At 40.8% G+C, this 24628-nt stretch overlaps 1 protein-coding gene across 8 annotated transcripts in view; it reads left to right on the plus strand.

The window, feature by feature from the left end:
* erg (ETS transcription factor ERG) overlaps positions 1-24628 on the plus strand; it is a 261529-nt gene that overhangs the window by 97491 nt on the left and 139410 nt on the right. Inside the window, exon 1 of one of the 8 annotated variants that reach the window (XM_072585669.1) lies at positions 23739-23983. The exons of 6 other annotated variants lie outside the window; for them this stretch is intronic. In XM_072585669.1, coding sequence (XP_072441770.1) covers positions 23966-23983 — 18 coding nt within the window. In that variant the 5' untranslated portion in view covers positions 23739-23965. Of the gene's footprint in view, positions 1-23738; positions 23984-24110; positions 24226-24628 lie in introns of those variants that run through there. One more of the 8 variants, XM_072585668.1, reaches the window with a different exon arrangement.

Below are 24628 nucleotides of genomic sequence, written 5' to 3' on the forward strand. Positions count from 1 at the left end.
GTTAGCCTCAATACATCATTTGGTGAATTTAGCCATTCCGTATGTCCGATATTATCCATACCAATATCTTGCACCCAGTTTAATCATGTTATGTCATTACTTAAATACTTACTCATGACTACAACGTTAAATCTTTGGTTGAATCCCTTGAAATTCACCTGGAGTGAGGATTTCACTTTATACTGATACAGAGTATACCATTTTGAGATGAAATGAACTACACAGGGGTTTTCTTTAACTATACCTCGGACACAATTAAAGGGAGTTGAAGGAGCACTTAACTTCTGATGAGTCTGTGGATGCCAGTGACACTGAAATGTCAGTGGTTATTTTGGCTGGTGATGCCAAATCCCGGGAGTTAATGATTTATTTCTTGGGGAATGATTTTCCAGAAGGGGGATGGATGGAAATACCATTGATTCAGGTACAAAAATTAGATTAAAATATTCCTTTTTTAATAAGAGTCATAAAGTCATACAGCACGGAAACAAACATTTCAGTCCAAAAATCCACCCTGACCATGTTCCCAAACTAAATTAGCTCCACCTGCCTGCATTTGGTCCACATCCCTCCAAACCTTTCCCATTCATGAACTTATCCAAATGTCTTTTAAACATTGTAACTTTCCCTGCATCCATCACCTTCTCTGATAGTTCATTCCACACGTGAATTACTCTCTGTGTAAAACTGTTGCCTCTCATGTCCTTTTTAAATCTTTCTCCTCTCATCTTAAAATATGCTCCTAGTTTTGGACTCACCCATCCTAGGAAAAATACCCTTTTGCTTCACCTTATGCATGCCCCTGATGATTTCACAAACCTCAATAAAGTCAATCCTCAACCTTCTACGCTCAAGTGAAAAAAGTCCCAGTTTTCTAGTCTATATTTATATCTCAAACCCTGAGTCATATAAATGTTGGGCATGGAATGAATAGTCAAGAATCATCCCAGTGCTGATGAAGTGTTTGTTGAATTTCTAATTGGTCTGGAAGGTGCTGTATCATGAGGATAGTCATTTTGGGCAAACAGTGGCGAGTGTATAGTGGTTACGCAATTACAGACAGCCAGCCATGAATGAGTCGTCCACAAATATGCGCAATCAATGTTGCTAATCCTGTCAGGTATCTGCACTTATTTTAAAGCAACAGTGAAAGAGATAACATAACATAATTAATTGTACTCGTTTAAGTGAACAGATATTAAAAATCATCAAATACTGAAACCCAGTGCAATCATTCCTCCTAAGCAAGCGATGTTATAAATCACACCACGCCAGGTTATAGTCCAACAGGTTTATTTGGAAGCACTAGCTTTTGGAGCACTGCTCCTTCATCAGGTGGTTGTAGATGAAGAAGCAGTGCTCCAAAAACTAGTGCTTCCAAATAAACCTGTTGGACTATAACCTGGAGTGTGATTTTTAACTTTGTACACCCCAGTCCAACACCAGCACCTCCAAATCATAAGTGAACAATGCTATTTGTTATTCCTGGTTCGATGGTATACTAATTTTTCATCTATTCCCACATTTGAAACTCACCAACCTGCATTTCTACTGCATCATTTTTATGTCAGAGGCATATTAGAAGTATAATTAACACAAATACATGTAGAACTGGATACTTTCCATAACTCCATGGGTAAATATGAAGTGCACCTGTTTTCCAAATTAGATTTCTGTTTGATTTCAAACATTGAATATAAAATTCATCTTTTCATTTTCAAGTTGCCAATCTCCGTCAGAACTTGTGATTTACTGAAACTGAGTATATTTAAGACCAGTAATAAGGCAATCCGAAACCAGTTTCCATTTTGAAAACTTACCCCCAACCGTAAAACAGATGAGAGAAACCACACAAACAGGGGAAGAATAGGTTATAAATAAAAGCAAGTAAGCCAAGGACAGGTGATTTGAAAACTTAGAAAAAAAGATTGACAGGCTACATGGTTTTCTAATCTGTTTTAATTGTTTATACTTGGTGAGAGTGCACAACAATGTAAGTGGGATGTAGTGAATATGTTTTGAAAAACAAATTAAATTATTAACTGAACATGATTGACATCTTTAAGTGGTGAAAGTAAGTTTTAATTTCTGTGACCAATTTTGTCAATGTATCAATGCTTATTCTGACAGCACTAAGAGGAATGAAGTTTTTGAATGTCTGCATGATTAAATAGTTTATAGTGCTGTAAAATTAACAAACATTTTTAAATGGATGTATTTTTTCTAAGTAGTCCCAGACATGCCATTGCTATCACATGACTCTTTGTTTGTGCACACTGGATAAATGTTCATGAGTTGGCATGGAGAGTACAAGGTCTTGCGAAGGTTATCAAATCCAGAATTTTGTTCATGCCTGTCCTGAATGGTTGTGAACCAGGAGCCAGGGAGAAACTGCCTCGAGATGTTTACTTCTTTCATAGAGCTGGTTGGGTGGGAATTTCAGGTTGTGGGCTTGATACCTGCACCTTTATTTCATGCTGATGAAAATAGGGTAGAGGGAATAGTGTTAGACATCCAGGAAACAGATCTTTTCTTGCCAATTCTTAAAAGCATCCTTTTGATAAAAAAAGTAATTTTTTTTCCACCATTCTGACGCCATTTGCTGTGGCTTTTCTGGTGGCCAAAAAAGTCATGAAAAGAAAATGCAAAGGTACCACTTCCAAAGCTGGAGTCTTCATTGTGAGGACCACAGGAAAGCATGGTTCTGCTGGTGTTGGTGTGAGGCCTAGTAATGCTAAAAAATCCAGACCTGCTTGGAATATTTGTGATCACTGGAAAAATCCTGCTACAGAGTCTGAAGCATCTTGGAAGGTAAGTGTAAAATATTTTAACACCTCCAAATGTCATTATCCAATTGCTCTATTGTAATGTAGATATGATTTTAATGTAATGATTCAATATAGGATTCTGTTCTCCAAAGTGAAGCTATTACATTAACCATCAATGTGTGAGTGTTGAAATGCATTACAGGACTGATTCTATTGAGGAAAGTAACAAATTGTAATTCATTCGCAGACGTACAGAGACATGTTGATAAACTCCCCTTGTCATGTTTGGTACTGGGATTTAAAGTTACTAGCAGTTCTGCTTGTGAAGAAAGTATACACTCTTGAAAAAAGTAAAAAGAAACTAAGCACCTGCTGCACTCTGCTGGTTAATCGGCAATCTTCTTTGAAATGGAGAAGCCATCATCCATTCTTTCAATTTCAGGCTCATGCAGTTGAAATAATGTTTCATTGTGGTGATATGTGTGGCCATAGTAAATGCTTGGCTGAGTTCTAAAACTACTGAAGTACAAAGTTCTGCTGACACAGGTGTTTGGGGAAATTACTAACTGTTTCACAATGGTGTCATAGTTTGTTTACGCAATTTCATTTATTTTTCACGGAGAACAATTTTTGCGCATTATTGATGATATACTTTTCAATAGGAGTTTGATTATATTGTCAAAGGTTAAATTGTTTTGCATCTGCACTAGAAATATTTTCATTGGTATTGCACAGCTTGTAAGGATCATAAGTGTCAATTGTAGAGGGTATGGAGAGTACGTGGATGACTTAGAACATAGAACATAGAACATAGAACAATACAGCACAGAACAGGCCCTTCGGCCCACGATGTTGTGCCGAACTTCTAACCTAGATTAAGCACCCATCCATGTACCTATCCAAATGCCGCTTAAAGGTCGCCAATGATTCTGACTCTACCACTCCCACGGGCAGCGCATTCCATGCCCCCACCACTCTCTGGGTAAAGAACCCACCCCTGACATCTCCCCTATACCTTCCACCCTTCACCTTAAATTTATGTCCCCTTGTAACACTCTGTTGTACCCGGGGAAAAAGTTTCTGACTGTCTACTCTATCTATTCCTCTGATCATCTTATAAACCTCTATCAAGTCACCCCTCATCCTTCGCCGTTCCAACAAGAAAAGGCCGAGAACTCTCAACCTATCCTCGTACGACCTACTCTCCATTCCAGGCAACATCCTGGTAAATCTTCTCTGCACCCTCTCCAAAGCTTCCACATCTTTCCTAAAGTGAGGCGACCAGAACTGCACACAGTACTCCAACTGTGGCCTAACCAAAGTCCTGTACTTAAGTGGAGGATAGCGAGGGATGAGATGTTAGAGGACCTTTAAATAATATTGAGAGCTGAGCTGATGTGTCGGAGAACGGAAATTAGCTTTCTAACCAGTTTGTTTCTGCATCCACAGACTTCCTTACTCCATTCCAGATCACCACTGCACTGTGAACCCAAAAGCTGGATGGGGAAAGGAAAGTCACTCATGCTCTTGGTGCACAGTTTGCAAGTGCCAGACTGATTCCTGAGATTGCAGCACTGACATATGAAGGAAGACTGGATCAACTGGGCTTGTCCTTATTGACTTTAGAAGAAACACAGAATGAACATGAAAGAATCCCTATAGTGTGGAAACAGGCCATTTGGCCCACCAAGTCCACACTGATCCGCTGAAGAGTAACCCACACAGACCCATTCCCCTACTCTATTACTCTGCATTTCCTCTGACTAGTACACCTAACCTAAACATCCCTGGACAATTTTAGCATGGCCAATTCACCTAACCTGCACATCTTTGGACTGTGGGAGGGAACCGGAACACCCGGAGGAAGCCCATGCAGACACAGGGAGATTGTGCAAACTCCACATAGCCTGAGGCTGGAATCGAACCTGGATCCCTGCACTGTGAGGCAGCAGTGCTAACTGCTGAGCCACTATGCCGCCCATAGCCATTGTGCCAGCCTCTGGGGAAGGTGGACCTCATAGAAATACATAAAGTCCTGATGGGACTGGACAGACTAGATGCAAGAAACATGTTCCCAATGTTGGAGAGATCCAGAACGAGAGGTCACAGTCTTAAGAATAAGGGGTAAGCCATTCAGGACTGGGAAGAGGAAGAATTCCTTCACTCAGATAGTTGTGAACCTGTAGATTTCTCTATCACAGAAAGCTGTTAGGGCCAGCTCAGTAGATATATCCAAGAGGGAGCTGGACATGGCCCTTGTAGCTAAGGGGATCAAGGAGTATGGAGGCAAAGCAGGAATGGAATACTGAAATTGCATGATCAACCAGGATTATATTGAATGGTAGTACAGGCTCAAAGGGCTGATTGGCCTACCCCTGCATCTATTCTCTATACTTTTTCTTTTCTTTTAAAGGTATAAGTTTTGTCTTTCTCAACCCTCTCCTTTATTCTCTTACCAATATTTTTCCACCTCATCCAAAACAACTCACTCACTGAAATCCTTGGTAGTCATGATTTGGAGGTGCTGGTTTTGGACTGGCATCTACAAAGTTAAAAATCACACAACAAAGTTAAAAATCAGATGGATAAAGGAACAGTGGTCCAAAAGCTAGTGCTTCCAAATAAACCTGTTGGACCATAACCTGGTGTTGTATGATTTTTAACTGAAATCTTTGCATTAGAAGCATTAGTTAACCTGGATAAACTAAGCAGTTAAACTTGTCTTATTTCAACAATAGAGGTGATGATGGTTTGGGTTAAATAGTCTCCAAATGGTGTTCCTGACAATGAACGACCAGAATTCATTTAGGTCTGCAGCTAAGGCCTGCTACAGCTGTTATGGAGCAACCAACATCATAGACTTACAAGATAAATTGATGGAACATACACTGTACCTTTCCATCCCATTTCAAATGTTGTTGAAAGATTTAGCGATATAATCATAAAGGCAGCATTGAGACCAATCCATAATATGAAGACTGGAAGGTTTTGGGAGCCTAGGAAGAGCATGCATGTTGCACTGAGCTCCACAAATATCTTCTGGTCTGCTCTCCCAACTCACTGAACCCATGCCATTGGCTGGCTGCCCAAGTACAGCCAGTTGCCTAATTTTCTTTACAGGAAGCCAGAAGGATTGGTGTTCACTAATTAACTATTTATGCATTAATCTAAACATCCAGGGCATCCTACTGAAGTTGCATTCATTTGGCCCCCAATCTTAAAGCCTACCCTGGCGTTTTCATATTGGAAACAGGCAGGTTTCCACATAACTGGTATTTGACAATTTGCTAACTCACTAAGAAGGAATAACATCATAGGCAGGTCTCTTTGGGCCCAGATTCTTTTCCTTCTTACTTCCAGATAACCCTATAAAGCATACTCCAAGGATAGAGCAGTTGTTGATGCAAAAGGAATGTCAGTTCACCTCTCCCCTTATCTGTGAGTCAAATTGTTCATCCAATTCCCAACATGAGTAGAAATTAACCCTTCACTTTATGGGTTTCTAACGCAGGGTTTAAGTAAGTATAAGTACCAGGAAGATTAACACTATACAGCTTTAGAGAGAAAAGAAACAAGACAGAGCATAAAATTTAGCAAGGCCTTTGACATGGTTCTGCGCAGTAGACTGTTTGTTTAATGAAGTTCGATTAAATAGAATCCCGAAAGTTCACCAATTGGATACAAAATTGGCTTGTTGATAGGAGACGGAGAGTTGTGGTAGAGGGTTGCTGTTCAGATTGGAGACCTGTGAGAATCCGTGTTCCGCAAGAATCAGTGCTGGGTCACTGTTATTTGTCTAAAGGATTTGGATGAGATATAGAAAGCATAGTTAGTAAGTTTGTGGAGGAGAATACAATGGAATCTTGATCAATTAGGCCAGTTGTTCGAGGAACAGCAGAGTGTAATTCAGGTAAATCTGAGGTATTGCATTTTGGTCAGGCAAACCAAGGCAGGATTTATACAGTTAAATATAGGGGCCTGGGGAGTGTTGTCAAACAGAGCGGTCTAGGCATACAGGTACATAGTTCCTTGAAAATGGCATTGCAGGTAGACAGGATGGTGAAGGCGTTTAGCATGCTTAACATCATCAGTCAGAGCACTGAGTACAGGAGTTGGGGCATCATGTTTTGGTTGTATAACACATTGATAATGCCATTTGTTGTATTGCATCCAACCCTGGTCTCCTTACTATAGGATTATTAAATTGGAAAGAGTGCAAAAGAGATTTACAAGGCTGTTACTGAGAGTGGAGATTTTAAGTGAAAAGGAGAGGTTGGATAGGCTGGAACCATTTTCTCTGGGACTGGAGTGCAGGGTTGAGCTTGAGCGATTTATAACTTCATGAACAGTACAGATAAACTGAATAGCCAAGGTTTTTCCTCAGAGTGGGAGAATTCGTGGATAGGAAAATGTAATGATTGTAATGTGGTCAGCCAGCTGGATTTCATAGAATATAGGTTCCCTGGTTGGAGCTGTTAATCTGGTCCAATCAGGGAGCCCTGGCTGACAGGCATAAACAGGAGTGTCAGAATTTCTGAGGGCTGGCTCTGATGGAGCTGGATCAGTGTCAAGAACTTTCCATGTGTAAATAAAGAGTGACGTGGTGGTGGAAACCAGCTTCTATATAGTTATTTCATAAAGATTTAGAGCGATATGGGCCAAATGCAGATGTATGGGACTTGTTCAGTTTAGGGAAACTGGTTGACATGGACAATGTGGGCTGAAGGGTCTGTTTCCATGCTGTATGACTCTATGATTCTATGACACCCCCAGAGCATTTTAAATGCAGAGGTATATGCTTGTAGAAAAAACTTTTTTGTATTGTATTTCAGCACAAATGTGATACAATAGTACAAGGAATAGAAGGGAGTTTTGTGAGAATAGCATCAATTTTCATTTCTATACCCTTATAAGCACTATTACTGGAAGTCTGAAACAAAACTTGAAACTTCTACAAGCACAGAGCGAGTTAAGAAGTAGGGAGAAACAGGAGTTCACATTTCAGCAGTGACCTCTCAGCCTTTAACATGGATTTTGGGACTTGTTAGTAACTATTACCACACTCCCAAGTGCAACAGCACTCTGTGTAGCCCATTTGTATAATTTCAGCTGTCTCGGGCAGTGTGCAGGTCTTAAGCATGTCTGGAGGGATTTGGAGCACCTTTCTCACCTGTCTGCTTCAGGTTTCAGCTCCATTCCGTTCAGCTTTCTAATCAGCAGGAAACATGGAGCACGGCCTGTAGCAATTATTACAAAATACTGCAGTACATCTTTTTTACTTCTAACTGCACTCTCTGGGCTGATTGTGTTGAAATTGTTCAAAATGAGGAAGTTATTATTTTTATCCTTCAACTATAAAGAGTAGGTCTAATTTTATAGAATTTTTCACAGTTATAGAATTCAAACTGGTAGCAACTTTAACATTTTTCAACTTAAAGCGTTTACAAATAATTCAGAAGACTTTTAAAATTTCATTGATTTGCGAGTGTTAATAATTCTAAATAGGCATTTATTCATTGCTAAATTATGGCATTGATCAGGGACTCCAATCTTACCAGTTAACTGTATTTGTCTACATTGCTCAGAGGCAATGTTGCTCAAGGTAGGTGCTGGTGTGATGTATGGCATTGAGCTGTTATTTATTTGCAATCCCTAGTGTCTCTCTTCTTGACTAGTGAGCTCCATGTTCACTCTTACAGTACTTCCTTTGGCATAATGACCTGTCTTTGAAATTCCCTTTGACTACACTTACTCCTTTACTATGGCATCAGTCTAAATAGGTTTTGCTTTACATCTGTACTATGAAAGTGAAGCAAGGTTTCTGAGACAGTGATGGTAATGTTGAAATGTAAATAGTGTGCAGACTTATTACCACATGGCAAGAAGTGTAAGTAAAGAACATTGTTCTATTCTTACCTGGTACAACTGCTTTATATCCTCATCTGCCTTTACACTCTCCACCAGACACATCAGACTGGACTTTCCTGAAACTTTTTAAAATGATGGGTGAGTCCTTAATATGGATGTTGTACCCCCATTTTCAACAGATTTCATTTTTTTGTCAGTTGGGGCTGGAGTGTGAAACACACTGGATGGAAACTGAAAATGTGTTGCTGGAAAAGCACAGCCGGTCAGGCAGCATCCAAGGAACAGGAGAATCGACGTTTCGGGCATAAGCCCTTCTTCAGGAATCACTGGATGGAAACCCGGTCTCAGACAAACCATTTGAAATTAGCATTAAATTCAAATAGACCCTTTTTTTGGTGTTAAGGGTCTTCGGTGTGGGAATCACAAATTTTGAAGGGCAAATAAGACTTGTTCAGCTGGCAAGATTTAAAGTTACTTAAATGGTTACGTAGGACTTGGTGAGACCACACCCTGAGTGTTGTGTGCCGTTTTGGTTTCCTCGTCTGAAAAAAGACATTCTTTCTACTGAGGGAGTCCAGCAAAGGTTCACCAGACTGATTCCTGGGATGGCAGGGCTGACTTATGAAGAAAGACTGGACTGACTGGGCTTGTACTCACTGGTATTCAGAAGAATGAGGGGGGATTTCATAGAAACATATAAGATCCTGATGGAACTGGACAGATTAGATGCGGGAAGAATGTTCCTGATGTTTGGGAAGTCCAGAACTAAGGGTCGCAGTCTCAGAATAAAGGGTAAGCCATTCAAGACTGAGATGAGATAGAATTTCTTCACTCAGAGAGTTGAGAGTAAGTTTGCTAATGACACTAAAATAAGCAGTATTATGGACAGTGAGGAAGGTTATCAGAAATTGCATCAGGACTCTGGAGAAGTGGGCCAAGAAATGACAAAAGGAGTTTAATATTGAAATGTGTGAGGTCTTGGATTTTGGAAAGTCAAATTAAGATAGGAGTTTTATGGTGAATGATAGGGCCTTAAGGAGTGTAGTAGAACAGAGGGGCCTTGGAGTTCAGGTGCACAGTTCTCTGAAAGTTGAATCACAGGTCGTCAGGTGAGTGAAGAAGACTTTTGGTTCACTGGCCTTCATTAGTCAGGACATTGAGTATCGAGGTTGGGAAATTATGTTGCAGTTATACAGGACTTGGAGCATTGGGTTCAGTTTTGGTCACCTCACGATAGAAAGGATGTTATTAAACAGGAAAGAGAGCAGAAGAAATTTACAAGGAGGTTGCCAGTACTCAATGGTCTGAGTTATAGGGAGAGGATGGACAAGCTAGAACTTTTTTGTTTCGAGCATAGGATCTTATAGAAGAGTACAGGATCACGAGAGGCATGGATAGGATGAATGCACCTCAGTCTGGGCAATGGAGGACTACTGGGCATTTGTTTAAGGTTAGAGGGGAAAAAATAAAAGGGAACTTGAAGGGCAACTTTTTAATGTAGAGGGCATATGGACTGAACTGCCAGTGTAAATGGTTGAGGTGGGTACATTAACAACATTTAAAAGACATTTGGACAAATACATGGATAGGAAAGGTTTAGAAAAATATAGGCCAAGCGCAGGGAAATGTATTAGAACGGATGGACATTTTGGTTGGCATGGACCAGTTTGGGCCAAAGGCCCTGTCTCTGTGATGTAGGACTTTGTGATTCGCTGACTCCATAACAACTTATATTTGGAATGTTGTCAAAATTGGTTTTATGACATCAAAATCTGGGATAAAGATTGCATTTGGAGTCCTGAAGCTTTTAACTTTGGGAATCATGAGCAAAGGTTTCCATTTAGGACTCTCAGCGTGATGTGGATGTGTTAAAGGTTGTTACTTCTGTTTGGATTCGGTTTTCTAGCTTATTATGTTGAACAGTGAATCTTAAGGAGCAGGCAACGAGAACGTTTTGGGATCAACAGTTTAGGCCCCATATTTTAAAGCCTGCTGCGATAGGCCCTCTCTCGCTGTAAGTCTGCACCAATACTGGATGTTGCTTGCCCACTCAGGAATAGGGAAGGAATAGGATGACAACTACCATCAGGCAGGATATAGGAGATCACAAGTGTGTTAATGAGGATTTGTGGAGGCCATTTAACCTCTTCAGCTATGGTTGACTTACAACTGACAAGTCAACCATAGCTGAAGAGGTTAAATGGCCTCCATAAATCCTTTGATCCCCTTTCTTAACAAGAATCTATCTCCTTCTACCTAAAACATATTCATGGACTCTGCTTCTACCACCCCTTCAGCAAGGGAGTTCCAAAGACCCACGATCCTTTGTTTCATCTCTGTTTTAAATGGACAGCCAATTATTTTGAAATTGTAACATTTGAGTTCGAGATCTCCCCATAAATGGACATGTCATTTCCATGTCTATCCTGACAAGACGCCTCAGGATCATATATGTATCAATCGAATTGCTACTTACTCTTCTAAATTCCAGATGGTACAAGTCTAGACTGTCCAACATTTCCACAGAAGACAACCCATCCATTCCAGATATTAGTCAAGATTAGAGTGGTGCTGGAAAAGCACAGCAAGTTAGGCAGCATCCGAGAAGCAGGAAAATCTACATTTCTGGCAAAAGCCCTTCATCAGGAATGAGCCACAAACATTCCTGATGAAGGGCTTTTTCCCAAAAGGTCAATTTTCCTGTTCCTTGGATGCTGCCTGACCTGCTGTGCTTTTCTCGCACCACTCTAATCTTGACTCAAATCTCCAGCATCTGCAGTACCCACTTCTGCCATTTCAGATATTAGTCCAGTAAATCTGCTTTGAATTGGCTCCAATATTTTCAAACAATCCCTATAATGTGAAAAAAAGACTACTTGGCCCATTGAGCCTACAATGACCTTCCTACCCCGACATGTATTTATCACAGTCGATATATCTAGCCTATACATTACTGGACAGTAAGGACAATTTAGCATTGCCTACCCACATAACCTGCACACCTTTGTAAACTGTGGGAGGAAATCAAAGCATCCAGGAGAAACAGAGAGAGCAAGCAAATTCCATACAGAGAGTCACCCAAAGGTGGAATTGAAATTAGGTCCCTGGCACTTTGAGGCAACTGTGCTAGCCACTGAACCACCATGACATTTTCACATCCTTCCTTAAATAAGGTGACTGGTATCAAAAACAATTCTCCAGATGTAGTTTATCCAATGCCCTGCATAACTGAAGCGCAACATACTTGCCTTTGTATTCAATTTCCGGCCTGATAACTGTTAACATTTGATTAATTTTCCTCATGTCTTCCTAAGGAATTTGGAAGCATGCTGTGAGGTGTGGTGTAATCTGTCTCCTTTTTGTTTGAGGCAAAGCCCAAAATCATTATAAGAAACACATAACTGAAACAGAAATGCACCTAATTTTAAGGGAACTTGACAAAGTAGATGTGGAGGGGTTAATTCCCCTTTGTTTTCCCATCATTTAAAGCCATATTATGGTCATTACTAGGACAAAACAGCAAGCACTTCTTCCGAAATTCAAGAGCTGGTGTCAAGTTGTAATTTTAATGAGATGTTGATACACATGCAAATAAAGTTCTCACAAACCTGCAGCATGTTAGTTTCATGCAACATTTGAGGTCAGGAAACTTAATCACAAGTTTATCCTATCAGTCAGAATCTCCTTTTCTGACTGTTGCTCAATGATAAGGAATGGCGAGGTCGGGACCCCATAACACACAGAGCGAGGTTCATTGGAGCTAATTGCAATTTGTTCTGCTACAGAGAAAGAAGCAAGCTGTTTTTAAGCAAGTGGTAAGTGGTTAAGGTCCCTTCTATAAGGTCCCTTCTATTCTTAAATTTAACAGACTATGTAAAATAATAATAAATAATCAAATATACTAAAGCTAATCGAAGTAAGTGAATAATATAATACCATAACTAAAACTTATTAAGATATTGAGTGAAGTCTGCAGTGATCTGAATCCCATTGTGATCCAGGGTGAACACACCAGCAGTAAACGTTTGATGTTTGAGCAGCTTTGCCTCAGAGTTTATGAGCTGGAGATTGAACTATAGACACTGGGATACATCAGAGAGGACGAACATCTCCTGGATTATTTCTTCCAGAGGCAGTCACATCACCTAGAATAGGGTCTTCTGATTTGTTCCATGGTAAAGGAACACTGAGTGATGCAGCCAAGAGAGCCCAGAGAGAAGCACAGGAACCTCAGCCTCTGTGATTATCCAATAGGTTTGAGTTCTTTCAGCTTGTTTGGATGGAAGTGGGGATTTCAGGGTGTATGTGTAAACTAACTATGGTACTGTGATACAACAAGCGTTTTAAGTTGGTGGGGGAGGCGGGAACAACAAGGAGTGTAATAAGAGCAGTAAGAGATAGTTGAGTAAGGGTGATTGTTATCATTGTCTGCAGCAAACACCAAGAGTCCGTAAGGCTGTGTTGCCTGCCCAATGCCCAGACTTAGAACATCTGCTCAGGGCGAGAAAGAAATTTACAAAGGCAAGGGGAGGATTCAATGTCTGTGGATCATGTATGTGCCAATGACATAGACAGTAAAAAGAAAGATGTTCTGCATAGTGAGTGTGTGGAGCTAGGCATTAAATTGAATCTCTGGAAAAGCGCAGCAGGTCTGGCAGCATCCAAGGAGCAGGAGAATCGACGTTTTGGGCATAAGCCCATTCCTGAAGAAGGGCTTATGCCCGAAACATCGATTCTCCTGCTCCTTGGATGCTGCCTGACCTGCTGCGCTTTTCCAGCAACACATTTTCAGCTCTGATCTCCAGCATCTGCAATCCTTACTTTCTCCACTAAATTGAATCTCAACAGTTATAATCACTGGATTACTGTCTGAGTCACCTGCAATTGGCATAGAGTACATAAGATTAGAGAAATTAATATATAGTTCATAGACTGGTGTGGGAGGAATGTGTTCCAGTTTGACGGCCTAATACAGATCCTGATATTGGGGCAATTGGAATGGTTTATACTCTAACATTGCTGGGGCCAGTGCTCTTGTGAATTGTTTACCAGAGAGAGTTTTAAACTAAATGTTGGGGCCAAAAGTCAAATGTGGAAGGAAGTATATTAAAGAGTAGAGACAAGTTAAGGAAAGGAAATAGTGATATGGGAGATGAGGGTCACAGAATGCTAGGAAGGTGCAGAGAAAAGCAAATGCCAGCAATACACCAACAGTCAAGACATTATGTTCCAATGATCACAAAATGACAAAATAAAGGCCCGGTATCTGAATACATGTAGCATCTAAAACTCAGTAACTGAATTGAAGTAAATTAAAAAAGTAAAAAAAAATTCCCGAATGCCGTCCTTAATTGCCTCAACTGAATCTGCCTCACCTACTTCCAGTCAGTGCATTCCATATCCTCACTACTCAATGAGTGAGAGAAGTTTTTTTGCATCACCCTCACTTTTGCAAATTGTTTTAATTTTAATGCCCTCTGACTCTTGTTTCTATTATAAGCAGGAATAGTTTATCTCTCTAATTAGTCCAGTCCAAGATGGCATCAGAGTAGGGCTCCTGTGCTGGAGCTCATCAGCTCTGACTGCTTATCTTTTTCTTCTTTTCCCTTCTCTTTTCCTTTTTTAACTTACTTACCAAATCCTTTGCATTGGCGGTGGTGAGAGCCTAGCACATGGACCTCAAGTGGGCTTATGGCATGAATCTCAAATGGTTTTGAGCCAGGCCCAAGGTGTGGATCTTGGGCGGGCCCAGGGCACAGATCTCAGGTGGGCCTACAGCAGACCTTGAGCAGGTCCAGCACAGAGGACAGTGAGCACCTAATTACTTTTCTGGAGCAAGCACCGGACCTGGAATCAGTGCTGCCATATTGGTAGAGATGAAGTTAGCAAGATAGGCCTCATGGCAAAAGATGGCCTGAGGTTCAGCGACTTTGTTGTTGGTTGGGTCTGGTGCTGGTGACAGTGAAGCAGTAGTGGAAGGGCCTCAAGACAACATTGATGTGGTGGGCCCAGTGGTGAGAGATGTGACTCTGATGTTATTGGGTGTTGTGCAGGAGGGAACGAAGTGGTGGCTGGGGATTGGCTATTGTGGTGTTGCTTGGGTTCAGTGTGGATGGCGCCGAGACAGTTGCAGAGGGATGGTGGTGTAGACATCGTTGATGGTGATGAGCTGGCTCAGGACTCTCTTCAAGCTATATCTTTCTTTTCCATATTCTTAATTTATTCAAAATGGTGTCATTTTGTGGTGACAAATGAAAGCTTTTCATTGTATTTTATTGGATTTTTACTGTAAAATACATGTGGCAATGTAATCAAAAATCAAATTTAGCCCACTCACAATTTTGAAAATCTCCAACAGATCTCCTTAGTCTTCTCTTCAAGGAGAACAATTTCAACGTTTTCAAGATCTCTGTATAGTTGAAATTCTTATTCTTGGGCCCAGTCTTGTTAATAACTTCTGCACTTTCTCACATCCTTCCTATAAGGTGATGACCAAAACTGTGCACAAGGTACCAGCTAAGGTTTAATAGGTGTTGTCAACATCACCTCCTTATTTCTGTACTCTACCCTTTTTAATAAAGCTGAGTACACTGTATGCTCTACTTACTGCTCTTTTTACCTGTTCTGCTGCTTTCAATAATCTGTACACTCTTGCACTTCCTTTAGAATTGTATTCCCTATATAATAGTTAATGTTGTTCCTGTAAAAATGCACCAGCTCACATTTCTCTACATTGAATCTCATTCTCCACCTATCTGCCCACTCCACTAACTTGTCAATGATCTTTTGCAGTTCTACACTATCCTCCTCATGGTTTACAATTCTTCCAAGTTCCATGTCATCAACGAAGTTTGAAGTTGTTATTAATACACCAAGATCCAGATCATTAACATAAGTATAACATACATTATCCGAACATCAATTATCCAAATCTTGGAATATCCGAAAAAGATCTCAAAGTCCCGTAAAAACGGTATTAGGTGACTCCGTATCCAGTTGTCGGTTAAATGGCATTATGGTGTGCATTGCCAGAAAACTGAGAAAAGTTCAGATAACCAACACTCATAAATTACTGCTTGTTTACGATCAGATCGATTATCTGAAAGATCAATTATGCAAACAAAATACTTCCTGCCTGTCTCATTTGGAAAATAGAGGTTCTGCTTTATTAGGAAAAGGAAAGGTCTCAATGCTGTCCCCTGAAGAACTTCACTACAAATCTTTCTGCAGCCTGAAATATATTCAATTATCATTATTCTCTGCTATCCCTCATCCAGTATTGTATGCACTTTACTGCTGACCCTTTTATTCTGTGATTTATAATGTTCCTCACAAATCCGTTGTATGGCCATGCATCAGACATCTTCCAGGTGTCCATGAATACAACATTAACAGTGTTAGTTTCATTGAGTTTTTCTATTCCTCTTCAAAAATTCCAGAATGTTAATTAAACAGAATGTCCCCATTAGAAATCCATGCTGACTCTTAATTCTATCCAGAATAATTGTTTGTGGAAACATCTCCTCCCTTGAAGTTAATATAGTTTCTTAGAGCAGCATATTTTACAACAGAAGACAGGTTAGACATTGAGTTGTACAGTGTGACAGGATTAATTAATGACGCAGGGCTTGATGTACTTCTACGTTGCAGTGACCAAAATATGATTGAATTTTATATTCAGTTTGATTGGGAGAAGTTTGGATCTGAGACTAATTTTTAAACCTAAATAAGGTCAATTATGTGAACGTGGTAGCTCAGCTAGTTGAAGTGTACAAATACTCTAGACTATAGATAAAACACAATAAAAACACAATGACAGATATTTAAAAGGATATTATACTTTACTCAAAATAATTATGTTTCTATTACATAGAAAAATTGTGAAGGGCAGTCCCACCTTACATGGTGAATTGCAGACAATAGGAAGAGCATTAGACTTAAGGAGAAAAGACATTTGATAAAGTGCCACATCAAAGTTAAGGTGGAAAATGAAAGCACATGAATGGAAGATTGACTGAATGACAGGAAACAGAAATGTGCAGAAATGGGTCTTTGATTGGAAGGATGTAACAATCGAGTCTGCAGAGGTCTATGCTGAAGCCTCAATATTTTGCAACTTACATCAATGATTTAGATGAGGAGAGCAAAGGTATGATTGCTAAAATGATACCTAGTTCAATAGGAAAGTACAATGTGAAGAAAGCATAAGGAAGATGATGGATAGAGAAAGGTTGAATGTATGGGCAAAAATCTGACAGATGGAGTACAATGTGGGAAAATGTGAAATTGTTCACTTTAACAGGAAAAATGAAAATTAAGAGTATTAGTAAAACAGAAAATAACTGCAGAATTTTGTAGTACAGAAGGAATTACATGTTCTGGTACATGTTCTGGTGCAGGAATTACAAAATATTAAGTTGCGGTTCAACTCATAATCAAGAAGATGAAATCGATGCTGACTTTTAGTACTGGAAATATTGAGTGTAAAATTAAGGATTAGTGTTTCGAATCTGATATGATTCTTCTTCAGAACTAGTCATATTGGACTCAAACATTAACTTTTGTTTCACAGGTGCTTCCAGACTTGCTGAGTTTTTGATGAAGGGCTCCAATCCGAAACGTCGATTCTCCTGCTCCTCTGATGCTGCCTGACCTGCTGTGCTTTTCCAGCAATACACTCTTGACTGAGTTTCTTCACCACTGTCAGTTTTTGTTTCAGTGTTGCAACATGCATAGTACTTTGATTTTATAACAGTGAGGATGTTATGCTTCAGTTGTGCAGAACTATGGAGAGACCACATCATAGAGATAGCGAAGAATCTACAACATAGCTCAAAGTCAGAAAAGTGAATGGCTTGGAGGGGAACTTGTAACTGGTGGTATTCCCATGCATCTGCTGCACTTGCCCTTTTAGGTTGTAGGTTATGTACATGCTGTTGAAGGATCCTGGGAATGTTGCTATCGTACTTTTTGTAGATGGTGCATATTGCTGTCATTCGGTGTCACTGGTGGAGGGAGTGCCAATCTAGATAGTTGTCTTGTTGGGATTGTATCAAGTTGTTGACTGTTGTTAGAGATGCACCAACCCAAGCAAGTAGAGAGCATTTCATCACACTCCTCGATATGCCGTGTCAATGATGGACAGACTTTGGGGAGTCAAGAGGTTTCTTGCCAAAGACTTTTCAGTATCTGACCTGAACTGTGACCAGAGTAAAAGTTAACATTCTGGTGAATGGTAACAACTGAGATGCTGATAGTAAGGAATTCAACAATGGTAATGCTGCTGAATGTTAAAGGGAGACGGTTAAATACTCTCTTTTTGGAGATGGACATTGCTGCTTATCAGGGAGGTAAAAACAATAACTGCAGATGCTGGAAACCAAATTCTGGATTAGTGGTGCTGGAAGAGCACAGCAGTTCAGGCAGCATCCAACGAGCAGCAAAATCGACGTTTCGGACAAAAGCCCTTCATCAGGAATAAAGGCAGTGAGCCTGAAGCTTGGAGAGATAAGCTAGAGGAGGGTGGGGGTGGGGAAATAGTAGCATAGAGTACAATGGGTGAGTGGGGGAGGAGATGAAGGTGATAGGTCAGGGAGGGGAGGGTGGAGTGGATAGGTGGAAAAGGAGCTAGGCAGGTCGGACAAGTCCGGACAAGTCATGGGGACAGTGCTGAACTGGAAGTTTGAAACTAGGATGAGGTGGGGGAAGGGGAAATGAGGAAGCTGTTGAAGTCCACCTTGATGTCCTGGGGTTGAAGTGTTCCGAGGTGGAAGATGAGGCGTTCTTCCTTCAGGCATCTGGTGGTGAGGGAGTGGCGGTGAAGGAGACCCAGGACCTCCATGTCCTCGGCAGAGTGGGAGGGAGAGTTGAAATGTTGGGCCACGGGGCGGTTTGGTTGATTGGTGTGGGTGTCTCAGAAATGTTCCCTAAAGCGCTCTGCTAGGAGGTGCCCAGTCTTCCCAATGTAGAGGAGACCACATTGGGAGCAACGGATACAATAAATGATGTTAGTAGATGTGCAGGTAAAACTTTGATGGATGTGGAAGGCTCCTTTAGGGCCTTGGATAGAGCTGAGGGAGGAGGTGTGGGCACAGGTTTTACAGTTCCTGCGATGGCAGGGGAGAGTGCCAGAATGGGAGGGTGGGTCGTAGAGGGGTGTGGACCTGACCAGGTAGTCACGGAGGGAATGGTCTTTGCGGAAGGCGGAAAGGGGTTGGGAGGGAAATATATCCCTGGTGGTGGGGTCTTTTTGGAGGTGGCAGAAATGTCGGTGGATGATTTGGTTTATGCGAAGGTTTGTAGGGTGGAAGGTGAGCACCAGGGGCGTTCTGCCTTTGTTACGGTTGGAGGGGTGAGGTCTGAGGGCGGAGGTGCGGGATGTGGATGAGATGCATTGGAGGGCATCTTTAACCACGTGGGAAGGGAAGTTGTGGGTTATCAGTGAAGCCAAAATGTTTTTCAGATCTGTTTGCATTTGGACATGTTATGCTTCTGTATCTGAAGAGTCACAAATGGTACTAAACATGTGCAAACATCAGCAAACATCCCCCTCTTTAATGGAGGGAAGGGCATTGATGAAGTAGTTTCAGAAGGTCGGGCCAAATAGTCGTGGTAGGTTTTCAATTGGGTGGCATGGTGGAACTGTGGTTAGCACTGCTGCCTCACAGCGCCAGAGACCCAGGTTCATTTCCCGCCTCGGGCAACTGTCTGTGTGGAGTTTGCACATTCTCCCTGTGTCTGCATGAGTTTGCTCCAGTTTCCTTCCACAGTCCAAAAATGTGCAGGTTAGGTGAATTGGCCATGCTAAATTTCCCATAGTATTAGGGGAAGGGGTAAATGTGGGGAAGTGGGTCTGGGTGGGTTGCTCTTTGGAGGGTCGGTGTGGACTTGTTGGGCCGAAGGGCCTGTTTCCACACTGTAAGTAATCTAATCTAAATTCATATTTGTATGAAGTAGGTGTCTGGGTCATGACTCTGGTGACACAATCAATGTAAAATCAGAAACTGTTATTAAAATAATAAAGTTGAATCCGTTGGTTCTAATCTGATAACTATAGAACAAAACTATTCATTTTTGAATGGAAAGACTCACTCCTTTTTTGTACATTTCCTCACAAAACACACAAAATAACAATGCACCGCATTCAGTTTGGATCAGTCATCATGAGAATATTTCTTGATAACCACATTCACCTCCTTTTCCTTTGCAATTTATTCAAGAGTTTGATTATTTAGAAATGTATCGCAGCAGAGTAATATCCAGCAAAATCAGCAAGGGCAATAAGCTTTGCACGATCAAGAAGCATTGATAACATCTAAATGAGACACAGCCCAAGATAATATATAGCTCTGGGAATTTGGAGCTCATGGGGGAATTTGGCTCAGAATTGAAGAAGCACTTTTTGCTTGCTTTTTGTCTTGGGTCCCAGTTTGTAAGGTTTTCTTTAAACAGGATAAGTTGGTCAGGGACCCAGCACAAACAGTGACATCACAGGTAAACCATAAGTTCACTGGTTGATAATAGCTACTGATTTGGCTATTTATTTTAGGTTGCCTTTCAGATTGGAGGAAAAGAGATGAAATATTTGCAGGCTACAAATTTAAAGTTAAATTGAAATTTAAAAACAATTAAGACCTAAGTAATTAAATAAAGGTGCTGGATGAGATGATGTGTTGCACCTGCATGATATGGGAGCTGATGGATTCCATTGTGGTTCATAGTGGCCACATGTATAGCAAGTATTGGTTGCTTGAAGGATTCAAGCTCAAAGTTGATGAGCTGGAATCTGAGTTTTGAAAAACGCAACACATCAGGGAGGGGGAGAGTTACCTGGATGCTGTGTTTCAGAAGGCAGTGTCACACTCCTCAGACTAACGAGCACAAATTCAGTCAGTGGTTAGGGACAGGAAGGTGTGATTAGGAGAGAGTAAGGTAGAGGGATCCAGGAGGTAGTGCTGAAGGAGCCTCACCCCTTGAGCTTGACTAACAGGTTTGAGCTTCTTGCTGTCTCTGTGGATGAGAGTGGGGGCTGTAGGGAGGATGAGCAAACTGACCATAGCACCATGGGTCAGGGAGCCATTTAAGAGGAAGGGGAGAAAAGAGACATGTAGTTGTAATCTGGGATAGTATAGTCAGGGGATCAGGGATCTGATGCCTAGTTTCAGGCTATCTCATCTGGAATTCAGAGGAATTTGGAGTGGGAGGGGATACAGCCAGCTGTCATGGTCCATGTAGGTACCAACGATAAAGGTAGAAAGAGGTTCTGCTCAGTGAATATGAGCAGCTAAATTAAAAAGCACAACCAAAAATGTAATAATCTCCAGATCATGAGCTAATTGGCACAGGGTCAACAAGATTAAAGAGGTAAATAATAGCTCAGAGATTTGTGTGGGAGAAATAGGTTGAAATTTATGGGACATTGGCACCAGTACTGGAGAAGGAGGGAACTGCTCTGATGGGACCTGAGGCTTGGTGAAAAAACTAAATAGAGGGGAGGGGTTCAGTTGCATGGAAAGTTATGGAAAAGGTTAAAGGATGCAGGGTTCTGCAGTGATTATTAAGGTTTCCAGAGCAAGTAATAGGGCAGAGAGTGTAGAAATGTCAGGAATCTAACTTCAGGCACAGCAGATGAGGGGAATGGAAAGGGACACTAGCAGGGAAGGCGGTGGAGCTGCCCTGGGGAGGGTTGTCAAACTGAGGCCTAGGGGTTCAGGTGCATAGTTCCTTGAACGTTGTGTCACGGATAGACAGGGTGGTGAAGAAGGCATTTAGCACACTTGCCTTCCTTGTTCACTCTGTTTAGTGTAGGAGTAGAGACATCCTGTAATGGTTGTCCAGGCCATTGGTGAGGCCACTTTTGGAGTACTGTGTATAGTTCTAGTCACCCTACTATAGGATGGATATCATTAAATTGGAGAGGGTGCAGAAAAGAATCACAACTGAACTGGAGGGTTGGAGTTGTAAGGAGAAGCTGGATAAGCTGAGACATTTTTCACTGGAGCTTAGGATGTTGGGGGTGACCGTATAGCGGTTTATGAAATCATGAGGTGTATGGATAAGATGTACAGCAAAAATCTTTTCCCTAGGGTAGGGGAATTCAAAAATAGAGACATAATTTCAAGGTGAGAGGAGAAAGATTTTAAAGGGATCTGGGGAGCAACTTTTTTACACAAAGAATGGTTTGTATGCAGAATGAATTTCCAGAGGAAATGGTAGATGCAGGTATAATTACAACATTTAAAAGACATTTGGACCAGTACAAAGACAGGAAATGTCCAGAAGGATATAGGCCAAGCGTAGGCAAGTGAGATGAATTTAGTTTGGGCAACTTCATCAGCACGGACAAGTTGGACTAAAGGGTCTGTTTCCATGCTGTATAACTCGATGACTCTTTGACACTCTGACTCTAAACATATCAGCCATGATCATGTCACTGAGTAGATTTGATTGGCCAAATAGCCTAATTCTTCTCCTATGCCTTATGGTCCAATCCTTATCCTGCTATTGAGCATACTACTTTACACAGGAAACATCAATCTTTCGTAATATCACTTTACACTGAAATATTCAGCATAAGGAGATTTTATTGCAACCTAGGAGGTTTCAAAAGTTGATTACAGGCTGCACTGGCTACAGGAATAACTAGCTATAGACAAAACATTAGTTGACAAATGAATTAAAAAATGATGTATGCAAGAAAAATTTAACTTTCTTACATATATTACTTCCTCCTGAAAAAAGGTTTTGAAATCATCTATGGGTAATGAGTCTGTCACCTGACCACAATTCTTTCTTAAGTTACAACCAATGCCAAAAGTTTCAGAAGCTGGATGTCCTTGACAATAAGTCACTGAAGCAGACATGCAGGCACAGCAAGCAATTAGGAAGGCTAATGTTATTGTTAGCCTTTATTGCAAGACGATTTGAGAGCAGGAGTAGTCAAGTCTTGCTTCAATTGTATAAGAGCTTGGTTAGAGTGCACCTGAAGTACTGTGTTTAGGTTTGCTCTCCTTATCTGAAGAAGGATATTATTTTCACAGAAACAGTGCAATGACCATTCAGCAGACTTGTTCCCTGGACAGTGGGACTGGCCTTTGAAGTGAGACTTGGGAAAAACTAGGCTTGTATTATCTAGAACTTCGAAGGTTGAGAAGTGATCTCATTGAAGCCTTCAAACTGCTTTCAAGGATAGACAAAGTAGCTGTACTTGACATGTATCCCCAGCTTAGGAAGCTGAGAATCAAGGAATATAATTTTAAATAAAGTGAGAAACCACTTAGGAACAAGATGAGGAGAAATTCTTTTTCCTCAGAAAGTTGTAAAAGTTAAATCATTAAGTTTGTTTAAACATGAGTTTGACAGATTTCTAAATGCCAAAGGTGTAAAGAAATAAGTTAATAACACAGAATGGATTATCAGCCATGATTGTATTGAATGATGGAGCAAGGTCAGTCAACTGAATGATTTATCCAAGCTGCTGTACTCCTATGTGGATTGTTAACATATCCACATCACACATCCCCTGAGAAGAAACTGTTCCAAATTTGGGTTAATGATTGCTGAAATATTTAGGGAGAATTTTTAGATGACCCCAATGTAATTTCAGGTCCATGGCTCTTTTGGACAGACTGTAATCCTGTAGGACTTTATTGCACTATAAGTAATTGGTAAAATCTTTGTTAGGGTTGAATTTATCTGCACATTCCTTGTCCCATATTTTAGATGTTATATAAGAGAAGGATTAATTTGACTATAATATGTCTCACTGATGAGAAACAGCACTTGGGCAAGACACCAAAGGTCTGTTACATGTTGTGGAATGGCATAGCAACATACATCAGCGCCTTCAAAAGAGGAGGGGGGAGGAAAATGCCAGTGGGGGCAAAGAGGAAATAATAATCATCATCACCGTAATGTACACAGGGCCTCAATTTCAGACTTATGGTCAGATTTTTAAGTCCTTGTTTCAATATGACATCTGTATCCTGTGGTAAAGCTGTGTGAATTAGACATGTAACCATCATCTCACACCTGCCTTGAAGATCAGCTTTCGAAACATAGCAGAGAGAGGAGAAAAAAGAAATCATCAACTACGCATCAAGAAAAACAACATTGTTTTCTGGTCACTCTTATCTCTGTACTCCAAAATATCCTGTTTCTTAGAGCTAACCCAGCCAGAACCAATAGAAACCTCTTCCTGCTACAGACTGACTTCATTTCCCAGACTTAGCACAATCTCGCCGCCTCCAAAAAAAAACTTCAACAGCCCTGACTGGGCATAAACTTCGTTAACAATATATAGATTCGAAAAAGAGTTCTTTTGATTTAAAATGGCCAGTACAATAAAGGTAAGAGTCGATGGATTTTGTTTTGTATTGTAAATGTTGGGCTACAAATCATTGCTCTTCGCCAGATGTATTAAACAGTGAATGAAGCAACACCCTCTTTTCCACAATGGAAGGCGATGAGCAGATTTCCTTTGTGCTGCCTGTAAAATTTCCTCTTTCCTACTTGAACTGTCCGGGTCGTTAGATCGACGTTTTTTGAGGAAAAGATAGAGATTTTCATGCACGTCCTGGACAGAAGTGAGGTGCTTAATTGTTACTTTCTTCCTTCTCTAACTTTTTTTGTACCTCGGTGCCAGTTTCATGGGCTTGGCTGAATGATCGCTTCAAAGAGTGAGTGTGAGTCTGCCTTGAGGATGTGAGGATGGACTCTCATTACTGGTTTGAGGTCTAATTGTATCGCGCTCGCTGTGCATTCTAGACTGGGAGTAGCAGTAAACTGAGTCAACTAGTGCTAAATTATTGGATGAATTTGCAAGGGATTTCAAAAACATGTCTTGGTAAAGAACCTTTGTAAACTCACCTGAATGGATGGAAGTTGTTGATAAATCTCAAAACGTAACCTTGGCTGTTTGTAGAAATGGATTGTGTTTCTAGGCTTATTAATGACAAGTTACTGTTCTGAATTGTTTCTTAGATTATGCTTAT

The sequence above is a fragment of the Chiloscyllium punctatum genome, chromosome 15 (genome assembly GCF_047496795.1).
Source record: "Chiloscyllium punctatum isolate Juve2018m chromosome 15, sChiPun1.3, whole genome shotgun sequence".
Taxonomy (NCBI): Eukaryota; Metazoa; Chordata; class Chondrichthyes; order Orectolobiformes; family Hemiscylliidae; genus Chiloscyllium; species Chiloscyllium punctatum.